Source organism: Lytechinus pictus, chromosome 8 (assembly GCF_037042905.1).
Source record: "Lytechinus pictus isolate F3 Inbred chromosome 8, Lp3.0, whole genome shotgun sequence".
NCBI classification, from domain to species: domain Eukaryota; kingdom Metazoa; phylum Echinodermata; class Echinoidea; order Temnopleuroida; family Toxopneustidae; genus Lytechinus; species Lytechinus pictus.
Window position 1 is genome coordinate 40012179 of NC_087252.1, and position 15237 is coordinate 40027415.

General features: G+C 36.8%; 1 protein-coding gene across 1 annotated transcript; it reads right to left on the reverse strand.

The window, feature by feature from the left end:
• Positions 1-285: 285 nt before the first annotated feature.
• Positions 286-11098, reverse strand: LOC135155199 (uncharacterized). Its single transcript, XM_064104077.1, has 3 exons — positions 10917-11098; positions 3359-3419; positions 286-1911 (listed from the first exon to the last, which is right to left on the reverse strand). The coding sequence occupies exons 1-3, from the start codon at positions 11008-11010 to the stop codon at positions 1617-1619; spliced, it is 450 nt and encodes a 149-aa protein (XP_063960147.1). The 5' UTR covers positions 11011-11098; the 3' UTR covers positions 286-1616.
• Between the last annotated feature and the right edge of the window lie 4139 nt (positions 11099-15237).

Consider the following 15237-nt stretch of genomic DNA (forward strand, 5'->3'; position numbering starts at 1 on the left):
ACATGTAAATAAACTTAAGCTCAGACTATTTCAATGAACTGCATTGACCCTATGATACAATACATAAAATGCAAATAAAAACCTTTCAATCAGCTGCGTCAATTAACATATACATGCCCTTACACACACACTCACACACCTTCACATACCCCTACTCCCATAAACACAACGAATCAATATCATTTGATCTTACACACACAGACACACGCTCATCCGTGTATGTTCGCAAAGGCAGTTCGACCTTTTGATAAAGTTCAAATTTGTTCTCTTTTCTGTTTTTTTTTAATCAATTTTCATGATTGGCATCCTTTGTGATATATTTCACTATGTACAGAAAATCAATAAATACAGTACAAAATATATATTGCGACAACTTGCAATGCCTCTCTGCGTATCAAATTTTAGTACATATCCAAATAAGAAAATAATTAAAAATGTGTATTTCATCATTTTAAATACAGTACATAAATAATGAATTAATGAGTTTCCAAGAATTTCGTTAACATAACCAAATACATATTAAAAAACTTCAGATCAGATTATTTCAATGAACTGCATTGACTCTATGATACAATATTCATAAAAATACAAATAAAAACCTTGCGATCAGCTGCGTCAATTACACACACACTTACCCGCACACACCCTCACACACACATACTCCCATAAACACAACGAATCAATAACATTTGATCTTACACACACAGACACATCCTCATCCGTGCATGTTCGCACACCCCTTCTCAGCTACAAACGTCATATGAAACTCATCTTGTTTATCTTTCATTCTATCTGTGTCTTTCCCTATGATAGTAAGCAAATGAGCAAGATATTCCTGCACAATCTCGTGAATTGCGAGACTTCAAATCTCAAATAATTTAACCACTTTTTACTCTCATAATATTGATTATTCTTGTACCATAGGACAGGGTAAATGTTACTCTTTTATATTGGTCGTTTCTTTTGAATAAAATAATTTGATAAGTGAATTTCAGGCCTGAATAGATGCCTCAAACGGAATTTTCTTCTTCTGTATGTGGCACCTCTTAGAAGGGTCAGCACCCAACTTTTTCCATCAAGATACGAGAGGAAATTTCTGGAATTTCTGAGTAGCATAAAATCCAGAGTTCTGATTGGGTGAATAATGTTTTTAAAACAACAGGCGCGGGTAATTCGAAGAGGTAACCACATTGTGCGTGTGACCTTGCAGATGACCAGTGTGGAAACGTTGGAATTTGCGTGGGTGTGTGGTCTCTTTGACCAATCAGAGTGAAGTATTCTTGTTTAATAAGCTGCTAAATGTACTTGGCCTATGAAAAGCTGGCTGGTGACCCATCTAAAATACTTCTTCTTATAAAACTAATATCATATTAAAGCTAAGATCTTCAGCTTTATCATAATCTAAAGATCATTCTGGCTCAAACAGAAATTAAGTGTAAAACAACAACTTGAAATAATTAAAATAATGCATGAAAATAATGCAAACACCCTCTAATCATGAATATCACTAGGATAAAAGAAGCTACTTTTTGAGGACCTGCCAACTGACTGCCTCTATCTAATCCTCCATTGAACAACATAGTTCATAGTTCACAAAAATCATGAGGTCCATTCAATCATTCACCAAATAGTTCATCAGCGAGACGGATTTCACCAGCCTCTTCTAGAGCAGTCTGCAAGGCTTTCAGCTCTGTATTCTTTGTTTGCTTTTTTCTCCACTTACGGAGCATTGAAAGAGTTCCCATGCACGACACGCCTGTCTCTTTCTTGTTCTCCTCAACATAACGGTCGATATCCTCTGGTCCAAAGCCAAGAGCCTTTCCCAAATCATGTATATCTTGACGTGAGGCAACCTTTTCTGCAACGGTTTCTAGAATGTCATCAAAGTCCCTCTCTCGAGCTGGATTGATCCTAGATTGTTGATTTGATAAATTATTACAAAGTGTAAACCTTTTAACACTGCTGATTTCCACTATTACTGCCATTAATCTCCCAGATTATCTCTAATCAGATTATTCTACGCTTTTTTCACTTCTTAACAATCACGTCCACCCCTGAAAAACATTGATTTGAATCAACAGAGCTAAGTGAAATGCAAATTAGAGAGTCGATGATGTCCCCCACTCACTCTTTCATTTGTTTGTTATTGTTTGAATTATACAATATTTCAAATTTTACTGATTTAAAGGACCAACTTGACTGAACCACAAAATGTTGAAACAACATGTTAATGGAGGAGCAACGCTTTGTTTCACATAATAATAAGGTGAACATGAAATAGTGAGTGGGTGACGCCATCATCATTTGGATACTGACAAGGATGTGCATTTCCGGCGCAAAATCAGGCGCAATTTTAAATGTCGTGATTTTGAGCGTTATGCCTATTGGTTTTGCATTTTTTTATTCAAATTAGTCCAGGATAGAAGAGGCATAACCTTGTTTTTTCATATATACAATATTTTTTGATGGTTTCTTGTCAATTCGAGGGCGCTGATTACGAATCTGAATGATGCCACTCGTGTAACCTTCAGCATTTTCCGCAAATTGGCAAAATCCAATATGGCCGCCAAAATATGCAAATTACCCATGAAAATCATAAAATTGTCTGCACATTGGCTGTGAAATGCATGAAATTGTGTGGCAGGAGTGAAATACTCTCTGAAAATATAATTTTTGACAAAATATTTATTTTCCTGATATTCAAAATGGCCGCCATAGGCCCTTGTATACTCTATTGTGTACAATATGAATAGGGAAAACTAATTTTCACAAGAATGAGCACTAAACTGCAAAAAAATCGCGATGTATGAACGAAGTAATATATGCAAATCACCATTACTAACGAGATATATCATTTATTATGTCATATAAGGGAACATTGCTCTATTTTGATATCTAAAATAGCCGCCACTGGCCCAAACAGTAATGACAAGAAACCATAAAAAAATATTGTATATATAAAAAAACAAGGTTTGGTCAATTTTCTATGGGACCTATCCTGGACTAAATCAACTCTTTCACAGGCTGAACTTGTCCTTTAAGTGCGTCACGCACGTTTCACGTTTCTACCCTCAAAATTAATATTTCGTTCTTTTTATGTCCTGCTGTCTTGGATATTGTTCGTGTTTTTAATTCAACAGGGGATTAATAAGAGCAAACCAATATATGTATCTTTCAGAAGCTATCAATTACTTAATTTGTATTATTTTCCCCTTTTTTTCCCCTTTTCAACAACTTATTGAGATTATAAAAGCTCCCATCCATCTTTCTGAAAAGTAATACCAAAGGTACTCTTTTCTGCGTAAATCAATTGGCAATGTTAGCAATTATTAGAAGTATTTTAATGATTAAAACGTACCGTAAGGTTTCATCTGATGTCTGCTGCGCCGGTAAACTTGTTGCACCGTGTTGTACTCCTACTAAAAAAATCAGAAAAAGTAATTTCGATAACTTTGATTCTCTCATGTGCATAATCATATTTTTTCAAATTCTAAGAAGGGATTGAAGAGAAAGAAAACGAAACATAAAAAAAAACATATCCATTCAAACCAAGTGTGAACATTTGCTTGTGAAACAATAGGTTTCGTCTCGTTTAAATCATATATCTTTATTCACTTCTAAAATAAGTTACTTATGTCTTAATGAACGGATTAATTGGGAATAAAATTTACCATTCAAAGTCAACATGAATATGGGTTATTATAACAAGTGACTAGATGACATTATGCATTAGTTCAAAATATAAATTTTGATATCAAACACGATGTGGGATTTATTTCGTATCTTCCATTTTAAATTTCTAATTCATTTCATATATCTAAAGAATAATAGTTGAATAAACAAATGACGTAATTATTTAGATCTAAATTCATGTTGATCTAAATTCATGTTGGTACTCCTGGAGCTCTCAATAATGCACTGGTTAAACTCCAGAATTGTATATCAGATATAAGACAGTGGATGATAGTGAATAAGCTAAAATTAAATTACAAAAAAACTGAATTTTTTGTTGCGGCCTCTACTTATAACTTGCGCAATCTTCCAAATGTTCAAATTGATGTTCATGGTACACTCTTTAGACCATCAGAAAAAATAAGAAACCTTGGTGTCATATTTGATTCCCGCATGTCAATGTCGTACCATATCTCTCATATCTGTAGCACAGTCACTTTTTATTTAAGGAACATTTCTAGAATCAGAAGGTTCATTGACCAGTCTGCCTGTCACAATGCTGTTCGTTCATTGGTTCTGTCTCGTATTGATTATTGCAATGGGCTCCTTTCTACAATTCCCATTAATCAATTAATTCGTATTCAACGACTACAAAATTGGGCAGCACGATTAATTTTACAGGTTTCCCGAGATCATCCTTCCCAACCACTCTTTAATTCTCTTCACTGGCTTCCTTTTAAACAGAGAATTACGTTCAAATTACTCTTGATTGTCTACAAAACACTGAATAAACAGGCTCCACAGTATTTAATTAACTGCTTGAATCTGTATACACCAACGAGAGCACTTAGGTCGGCCAGTGATCACCTTCGCCTCACATATTCATTAACTCGTACATTAGCTGGTGACAGAACTTTTACAGTGTCGGCTTCAAAATCCTGGAACGACCTGCCACTAATAATTAGACAGTCTCCAACATTAGCAATTTTCAAAAAGTCATTAAAAACTCATCTCTTTCGTACTTTGTAGTTTTTTAAAATATTACATTTAATTAATTCATTGTAAGCGCTTTGGGCCTAATGGGAAAACCGCAGTACAAATAATAAGTAATAATAATAATAATACTACAAAATCTCAAAAAGGCATTAAATAAAGACTTGGGTTTTTTAATATTTTGAATACACTTGTCTTATCAAGAATATACATAACAATGGACAGACGACAACATTAAAGCTAAAGGAAAGATTAAATTAAAACAAGTGGAATGCCTCTGGCCGTCTCACCTGCATCACGCGATTCAATATAGCAGCAGTGCTGATTTTGAAAACTACTATAACTCGCACAAGATGTTCAGTGATACTTGGTTACTCTTATTTCCACGTTTTATGAACTAGACCAATACACTTATAGAGATATGATGGCAATTCAACAAATACCCCCAACATGGCCAAAGTTCTTTGACCTTACATGACCTTTGACCTTGATCATGTGACCTGAAACTCGCACAGGATGTTCAGTGATACTTGATTAGTCTTATGTCCAAGTTTCAAGAGTCAGATCCATCAACTTTCAAAGTTATGATAATAATTCAACAGATACCCCCATTATGGCCAAAGTTCATTGACCTTTGACCTTGGTCATGTGACCTAAAATGTGCACAGGATGTTCAGTGATACTTGATTACTCTTATGTCCAAGTTTTATGAACTAGACCAACACACTTTCAAAGTTATGATAATAATTCAACAGATACCCCCATTATGGCCAAAGTTCATTGACCTTTGACCTTGGTCATGTGACCTAAAATGTGCACAGGATGTTCAGTGATACTTGATTACTCTTATGTCCAAGTTTTATGAACTAGACCAACACACTTTCAAATTTATGGCTGTAATTCAACAGATACCCCCAATTCGGCCAAAGTTCATTGACCCTAAAAATGACCTTTGACCTTGGTCATGTGACGTGAAACTCATGCAGAATGTTCAATGATACTCGATTAACCGTATGTATAAGTTTCATGAACTAGGTTCATATATTTTCTAAGTTATGATGACATTTCAAAAACTTAACCTTAGGTTAAGATTTTGATGTTGATTCCCCCAACATGGTCTAAGTTCATTGACCCTAAATGACCTTTGACTTTGATCATGTGACATGAAACTCAGGCAGGATGTTTAGTAATACTTGATTAACCTTATGGCCAAGTTTCATGAACTAGGTCTATATACCTTTTAAGTTATGCTGTCATTTCAAAAACTTAACCTCAGGTTAAGATTTGGTGTTGACGCCGCCGCCGCCGTCGGAAAAGCGGCGCCTATAGTCTCACTCTGCTATGCAGGTGAGACAAAAAATGAAGCGTAAAGGTTTCTGATCTGTAATTGGTTTTCATTGCCCCGTAATACAAACATGACAAAGGTTGGCGATTAATTGTTGCTTTAAAAGAATAGTTCTGATTGGTTCCTCTTCAGTCTACTGAACAAAATGCGCATGCAATGATGATCGTGATAGGTCATTCCATTTAGGAATAATCGCTAAACTTGGAGCCCCGATATAACGTATGTACTTATGTGGAGTTTTTTTTCTAATTGTCATTACAATTCAGATGTATTGTGATCAGTCATTTCATGATCGAATATAACTCCCAAATTACGGGTTGTTTGTGACGGATCGATAGAAGTGCTACTAATATCTATGTGATATGAGTGATTTATTACTTATTTTTTCCACTGTGGTTGTATGACTTTTTGAAGTGGGCGCAGATTATAGAAATGTACGCTAAATTTATATAAAAGTGCCTACTTAATCGCGCATAGGTTAACCCTTCGTGCTTAAAGAAATTAAATACTTCTTTTTGACCGAGTGATACAAGTACTACCAATATGGATGTGACACGACTGATAATCAATTTTTCCTTTATAACAAAAGTTTGGTACAATAATAAAATTTTAGATTTATCATCATTCAGTTTCAGGCTATTAGGTACAAACCAAGTCTTACGGTTTCGTAGACAATGTTTCAAGTTGTGTGATAGCCAAGAACAGTAACGGAATTTTAGGTTGAAAGGACAAAGAGATATGTGTGTCATCAGCAATAACAATGGTAACCTACGCCGCATTTAAGAAATATTTACTGATTGGTTGCATATAAACTCCTCAAAAACGTTTGGAAATCTGAGTTTGGCCATTAATTTCTCTAAACTTCTAATTTCAAGCAATGCATATTTGATATTATTAAAAACATCATTTAATTCTCCTTAGAATTATACCCTACATGATATGATTATGGTTCACATGGAGACATGATATGATTATGGTTCACATGGAGGTGCATTGCGTTGAAATGTTTGGCAAGGTCAAAATTCAAAAGTTGCTAAATTATACAATATTGAAAGTCACTGTTCTTTTATTTCCGTGGTGATGAGTGAGCTTCTCAGCGGTTTCTTTTGTTTTCATGCTCCTAATATCAGCATTAACAGGAAATCAAACACACCTCTGCACAAGCAAACAAACAAACATGCATGGGAATTTCAAACCACAATTCAAAAGAAAAGATGAAAATCCATATTTTACCATTCGAAATAGACATGAAATGAAATACTCCAAAAATTTGCTTCGCTCAATTAATCGTGGTCCCGGCAGCCGCTGTGCAGCGCCAGTTCGACGTGGCTTTATCTCTTTAATCGTTGAACGCCAAACAGGGTAGCAGCAACTCCCATTTCTTGACGTCTTTTGGTCTGACGCGGCCGGGGTTTGAACTCCCGGTTGTGAGACGAACGCTCTACCAATTGAGCCAACACACCGGTATCAAACCATGATATCTCACGGATCTCCATGTTAATGTTGATATTAAAGTGCATGAAAACAAAAGAAACCGCTGAGAAACTCACTCATCACCACGGAAAAAAGAACAGTGACTTTCAATATTGTGTTATTTTGCAACTTTTGAATGCCTCACATTTCAAGGCACTGCACTCTATGTGAATCATAATCATATCATGTAGAGTATAATTTTCGCATACATTCGTAATTCCAACGCTTCGTTATTCCGAAGGTTCGAATATTCCGAGGGTTCGTTATTCCGAACACAAATAAGGTTCGTAATTCCGAAGGTTCGTTAGTCCGAAAACGGAATAAGGTGCGTAATTCCGAAGGTTCGTTAGTCCGAAAATAAAATCAGGTCCGTAATTTCGAAGGTTCGTTAGTCCAAAAACGAAATAGGGTTCGTAATTCCGAAGGTTGATTAGTCCGAAAACGAAATGAGGTTCGTAATTCCGAAGGTTCGTTAGTCCGGAAACGAAATGAGGTTCGTTAATCCACAGGTTCGTTACCCTTCTTAAAGTATATATTTTAGATTAGAAAATCCAAAATTTGTTTGGCTATTGTTATTAGTTTAGTAAGGTACTCGCCGCTATTGGTTATAAAAAGACTTAGAATATCAATTTTTCAGGCTGGAATATCTATTTAGCTCGCGCTTACATGCATATATCCTATTCATGAGTCACTAAACACAGTCCTTAAATAGTTCCTTTTCTGGTCAATATACTTCAGCTCATACTTCGCACTCGTGTTAATTCTTCAGTTAGATGCACAACTGTTTAATGATTGGAATTACTGCTCAGAATATTTTTTTATATTTCTTATTGACATCTCCAAAATTTTGAGCTTGCGATTCACACTCGCAACAGCTCCCAAGCATGCCCGTTTAATAGTATTTGACCCCCCAAAAAACGGGTTTTACATCAGATTTGAAAATTTTTCCGACCCGCTCGCCCGTTGCACTTACTCACGAAAAATAAAGCCTAAATATATATCTTACCATAATCAGAAATCACTTCAAAAATATTTTGCTCTACTTGATTCTACTTTGCTCCGCCCCCTTCATTTTGCTTCCCATTCCGGTTCTCCCGGCTACGCCACCGATTATTTCATTTTTCGGATTAACGAACCTTAGGAATAAGGAACCTTATTTTGTTTTCGGATTATCGTACCTTCGGAACAATGAACCTTATTTTGTTTTCGGATGAACGAACCTTCGTAATAACGAACCTTATTTCGATTTCGGATTAACAAACCTTCGGAACAACGAACCTTATTTCGTTTTCGGATTATCGAACCTTCGGAACAACAAACTTTATTTCGTTTTTTGGTTATCGAACGTTTGGAACAACGAACCTTATTTCGTTTTCGGATTAACGAACATCGAGATATAGGCAATTTACGTTTTTCGGAATTACGAAACTTCGAAATAACGAATCTTCGTAATTACGAAGTGTAACTATAATTTTAAGACAATTAAATGGTTTATTCATTATTATCAATCACAAATTAATATTCACTAAAACCGAGGACGGATTGTCGATCAAAGTCAGATTTCCAAACTTTTTTGAGGAGTTTAGATGGGAAGGAGAAGTGGGCATCCTACGGAACCGTGGGTGTGCCAAACTTCCGAGTAGTTAAGCCGGAAATCAGAAGGCCTGCATATTGTGATCATTCAGATATACATGAAATAAAGCAATCGAGGGCGGTCTTCCCTTGATACCTAATAAATTATGAAAGTGTGATCTGCAATTGATCTACCATGTCTAACACTGAACCGATGGCGTAACAGGCGGGGGGAAGATGTCCCCCCCCCCCCTGGCGGATTTCACCTGGGGAATAAAAAAACGGAGAAAATATAAAAGGGAGGGAGAAAGAAAGAAAGGGAAATGGGAAGGAAAGGGAAAAGTGAATAGAAAACGAGGAAAAAAATATATTTTTAATGAAAAAGGAAGGAAAGCTGGAAAAGGAACGAAAGATAAACATTTGAGAAAGAACAATTTATTCTGCAATAGGCCTATGTCATGTAATAGCACGGTGGAATATTAATTAAAAGATGACAAAGTGGCAAACAATAGCGGGAAACGAATGTAATAACAAAGAAAAGGGACGAGAAAAAAGTAATAACACGACCGGGCTGCCGAGGATCGAAAGTAAAGAGCGGTAAGAAAGATAGACAACATACAACATTGTGCTATAAGTTTGCTAAATTTTATGCAAATAAGCAACCGGGGCTTTGCAACAGACTTCACGCAGTAGGGGCTCTTCATCTATAACCTTCAAATTGCTCTATAACGCCCCCCCCCTGTAGGGAGGGGGTATTGGTTCCACACCCAATATGAAATAAAAGAAATTAGAGGAGACAACGTATGATGAACTTAATGGAAACAATGAAAAGGAAAATTTATCACATAATTAGAATTTAATTTCAATTGGCACTTTTTTGCAGCTCGCTTTGCACACTGGCGACTCGTTACAAATTTTCCCACATTGCTATGTTTTGCCCCCTCAAAATATTTTGTTCAGTACGCAATAGGGTTGAATAAATGTATTGTTTAAAGATGTATATTTTGTACATACCCGCGATTTGATTAAAAATAGCGGCAATCTGCGAGGTTTAAAAGGCTTTGATACCAAGACGCCAACCGCATTGCACTGCCGTATAATGGTTGCGCTTTTTGGTTGGGCCATGGCCCCAAAAGTTCTACAACCAAGTGCAAAAAAGGAGGAAAGAAAAGCAAATGAAAAGTTTAGGATATGATTCTATTTACTGAATATAGTGTCAAAAAATATCTCAAAGTCAGATTCTCATGAAAAGGTGATTTTTTTCTTGCTCGCTTCGCTCTCGCAGATCTTACTGTATATTAAGCAGCTTTTTAGCACATGCGCCATACTGCGCCCCTCGTTTCTTTTGTACTATTCACGCCACTGCCGCAAAGAACCATGTTCACAGTGGCGTACAGACCACAAAAAATAAGGAATGGAAAGAGAGAAGAGTGATATATATTATTCTCTGGATACCATGTATAAATCTATCACAACATGGAATTTTTGTATCAAAATTTTTGATCGCTTGCTTCGCTCACTCGCAACATTTTTAAGATAAATTCTGCCCGATACGCAATATCTGGCCCTCTCAAAATCGTCGCCTCATTACACCATTACGCCTGTTCATACCATGATATGCTCGGGATTTTTTTTGCTCTTGCCCCCAACCCCCATCCCCCCCCCCCCCCCTGGCCACCGACCACTGTTACGCCGCTCCACTAAACTCATATCAAGCATAATAGTAGTAAAAACCGAGCCGAAATGTTGCCATTATCCATTCCTCAAAAGATACATGTTGACTAGTAGTGTATACACTATAACCGGGTCTGTACGCATGTTGACATGGTATGGGTTGAACAATTCATACTCAGATAATTACCTTGTGGAGGAACGTTCTCTTTTCTACGAGGAATTGGGAAATCCAACCTGAATGAACAATTGACCTCCAGTTCCTTGGTTTGTCCGGCTCTCATGGATATTTGAACATTATCTGGCTGTTTTGGGACATCAAATTTGACGGGTTCACAAATCTTGGGTCCGTGTATTAGTCTACAGAAAGAAATGATCTGCATAAACAAAAAATCACTACCACTGTTATTATTATAGTTTAAATTATTTTCAATTTGTGTTTATGTAAGCTATTTGGTTAAGAAAGGGGCATGGGTATCATCAACAAGCTAAGTTATTACAATCACGGGTCAATGAAGAGCCGTGGTTTAGTGATTCTGACTCTCGCTTTGTAAACAGAGGGTCGTGTGTTCGAATCCAACCGCGGTGTAGCGACCTTTGGCAAGGCGTCAAGCCACACTTTGCCACTCTCGACCCAGGTGCTAAATGGGTACCCGGTAGGATGCGAAAGTTATTGTACCAAGGAGCTTCCTTGATTGTACCGTATGTTTGAATTCGCCAGCGCCAATATGAAGCTGCGAATAATGCAAGGAATGCTCCTAGGGAAGTGGAAAATGCGCACATCTCGTGCGGGATTGCAATGAATCCAATGATCGGGATAATAATAAGATGCAAAGCGGTTTGGGTCGTTCTGGGAAAAGCACTATATAAAAATAGCCTATTATTATGAGAACGTATAGAGCCACCCCGAAGTACATGTATTGCTCAGTCAGTTCGTCCCTTACTCCCTTATGCATACGTTTTCTGTCCATCGGCCAGTGGGACAGGCCTTAAGAAACCAAATATTTATATTATATTGGATGGCTCAGAATGGAATACCAGAATATTCCAAGAGTTTGGGAAAATATTCCAAGGGGGGCAGGGCGGGCAGACAGTCCCCCCTGACGAGTCACAAGCAAAAAATAAAAGAAACGTAAAAAGGAAAGCAAAAAAGAAAAGCGGAAGAACCAAAGAGAGAAAAAAGGAGGGAAGGGAAAAAAGAAGAAACAGTTTAAGAGAAAGGGGAAAACAAAAACTGAACTGCAGACTGTGATAAACTGTCGGGCACAAGGGGCTGTTCCAACTGATTCGGGTTTTTTGTTAGTTCCACCATCTTTGTACGTATATGTCATTTAAGCTTTACAGTTTTATCGGTGAATTGTGATTTTTACGCAAAGCGACTTTTAGAGCTCTCTGTACCGATAGTACAGACGGACTAGGCTGACTAGGGACAGAAAAAGGGTAGAGAACAACTTTTACGTAATATAATTATAACAATAAAAAATTCGCTCGCGCTACGTGATCTCATCAAGGTTTTAGCTGGATGCATAAGATAAAACTTAATGTCTAGTTTTCACGTCAAAATATCAAAAAATTTCAGCTCGCACTTCGCGCTCGCGTCAATTGATTAGTTAGAAACCAATTTGTACGCGGTTACCTAATAACCAGTTCTTAGGCCGGAATATCAAGAATTTCAGCTCGCGCTTCGTGCTCGCATATAATTGTTTAGGCACATCCATCCTGGTTATAAATGAAGTGATTATAATGTCCGGTGTGCAGGTCGGAATATTAAAAAAATAAAAAATATATCATCAGAAACCAATTTGTTAACGGTTACAAATTTGCTAAAAATATCAAGTTCTTAGGTCGGAATATCAAAAATTTCAGCTCGAGCTTCGCACTCGCATAAAATTCCATCCTGTTCATAATTGTAATGTAAAGTTGTCAGGTCGAAATATCAAGCATTTTGAGCTTGCGCTTCGCACTCACCAATTAATTATTCAGTTAGAAACCAATTTTTTTACGGTTACTAAAAGTGCTGAGAATATCCAGTTCTAAAGCCGTAATATCAAAGGTTTTTGCTCGCGCTTCGCGCCCGCACGACTGTTTAAATACCTATCCTGTAAAACTGTTTAGAATGTCTAGTGTCCAGTTAAGAATATCAGAATTTTTAGCCTGCGCTTTGCGCTCGCATTATTTATTAATTAAGATACCCATCCCATTCATAATTAAGTGCACAAAATTTATCGTTTTAGGTCTAGATTATAAAATAAAACAACTCGCGCTTCGCGCTCGCAATAATTATTTTTATACTATTTTAATGTAAAGTGCAGGCACGTGCAAGTGAAAGTGAAGACTTTTTGGGGGTGGGGCTTGTCAAAATTGTTGTAAACAATAATGTCCCCCTATAAAATCCTCGATCTGCCCCTGGATTGGATATAAATGAGTATTGGTCGTCGGACGTCGGTAATCGGTACTGATATCTGTCCACCCCCTCCCCCCCACCACTGTAAAAGGCCTGCTTACACATTCCTCTGGTTATTACCGTCTCTCTTTCTATCCTATGTACCCGATCCCTTCGTCCGCCCATGTATCTTTCTCCAATTTCAAATCCCTCAACCTTCTGACATTCCTAGTGATATATCATGTTACTGTCACATATTTATTTTTCATGAGTGAATGGATGCATTTATTTTTTGTTTTAATTGTGTATGTGGAAATAAAACAAAGTGCAAATCAATAAATGAATACAACTGATTTCAATGTCAAATACCTCTTTTATAACGTCTCCAAATGAGCAATCGCCCGATAGTAAAAGTAATAATATTAATAACTAGAATTTAATTTCGTCATGAGGACGAATTAGGTGTCTGTCTCTGATTTCATGATCAGGGAGACAATCAGCATGTTCATTGAGATCAGTATGATGATCATCATGATGAAAACTGAACTTCTCTTATGAAAAGAACGTGTTGAATAATCTTGAAAAAGAGGGAAATTAAAAAGTTGTGTGAAAAAGTTTAGGTCATACACATATTGTACAGGAACATTGTACATTTAAAGGGATTTTAATCTCTTTTATTGTCCAATGTTTTATCTTATATACATTGTAATGGTCATAAAGGACCATTTGTGAAATGTTGAAGAAAAAAAATAAGAAAAAAAATCTGATTTTCACCCCTGCCCGCTGGGCTCGAACCCTCGACCTTCAGGAAGCAAGTCTCATTCCTTACCCATTGAGCTACGCACTTCCCATAGACTTTACACATAAGCAAAACAAGAGGATCTCAAATCCAATTTTGCAAGTGAAATACAAGCATGATCCTGGCATCTGATTGGAAAATTGAGACTACATTTGCGATAGCTTACAGTCTCAGCTACAACATACTCCAAGCTCAGAGAAAACCGTCAAATATAAATGGAGATATGGCTCGCGAAATAGAGGAATGTAAAATCCAGTTTTGAGAAAAAGTCATTTCCCATAGAGATTGCACACAAAATGAGCGAAAATGATGTCTCTATAACTTGCCATTTTTCGGGGTGATTCGTTCCTTTAAATGAAAATACAGTCATCAAATGAGAAAGAGTATGTCCTCAGCTACAACATATTTACGGAGTCAAAGTCAAATAAGCATAATTATGATGACGTCATAAGTAGCAAAATGGGAATTTTGCGTTCCGACGCCATTTTGATGACGTCATGATAAAATTTCGGATCAAATGTGACATGAAATCATATCTCCCATTCATACCCTATTCGAATATGAAAAAATTGGTGGTCAACGGACTTCCTGAAGAGCTAAAATGAATTTTGTATAGGCATGTTTTTGCACGTATATGGTCTATGGTTAGTGCGCGCGCGCGCGCGTGCTGTACACTTTGATGGAGGCTAATTCCGTTATTACTTGTCGTAGAAGGTTGATCAAGGTATCAAATTGTTAAGAATTATATTATCGGTGCATTGATATAAAAAAAAATGGCGATCTTATGTTGCATAGTGCCGTTACGCGTGAGAACGCGCGCGTTACCGTGCGCCCGCGCAAATTTTTGAAATGCTTAAAATGACCTGATTTATACTCTACTTTGGTAAAAAGTGATTTTGAGCCTCTTAAAATTTTGACACGCGCGTACGCGCACGTCGTGACCTTTACACGACCTTTGATGACACGGACAGTTGACCCTTGACCTGAAGTTAATGTGATGTAAATATGGTTAATTTTTTATAATTGATAATGAAGATATGATTGATAATGTGATTTTACAAAATGGCGTCTAGATGACGTCACGATGACCTTTTGACCTTGAACTTGTTTCATACAGATGACATGATAAGTCCCCATACCTGATGATTTTGTAAAAAAAACTGCTGATGTGGATTTTGAGATTTTGCGCTAACAAGAAAAGGGCGGAAAAATAAAAATAGATAATAAAGAAATAAAAAAGAAAATTCGTACGAAATTAATAGTTGATCTGTCGATTGACATATCACCTAATAATAATGATAAATGGGATTTGTAATGCGCCAAATCCAC

Excerpts from the sequence above, each read along its gene's own strand:
- LOC135155199 (XM_064104077.1), bottom strand. The coding sequence starts at position 11,010 with ATGAGAGCCGGACAAACCAAGGAACTGGAGGTCAATTGTTCATTCAGG. Across the intron at positions 3,420-10,916 it reads AGAGAACGTTCCTCCACAAG|TAGGAGTACAACACGGTGCA; the intron begins GTAATTATCTGA and ends TGATTTTTTTAG. Across the intron at positions 1,912-3,358 it reads ACATCAGATGAAACCTTACG|GATCAATCCAGCTCGAGAGA; the intron begins GTACGTTTTAAT and ends TCAACAATCTAG.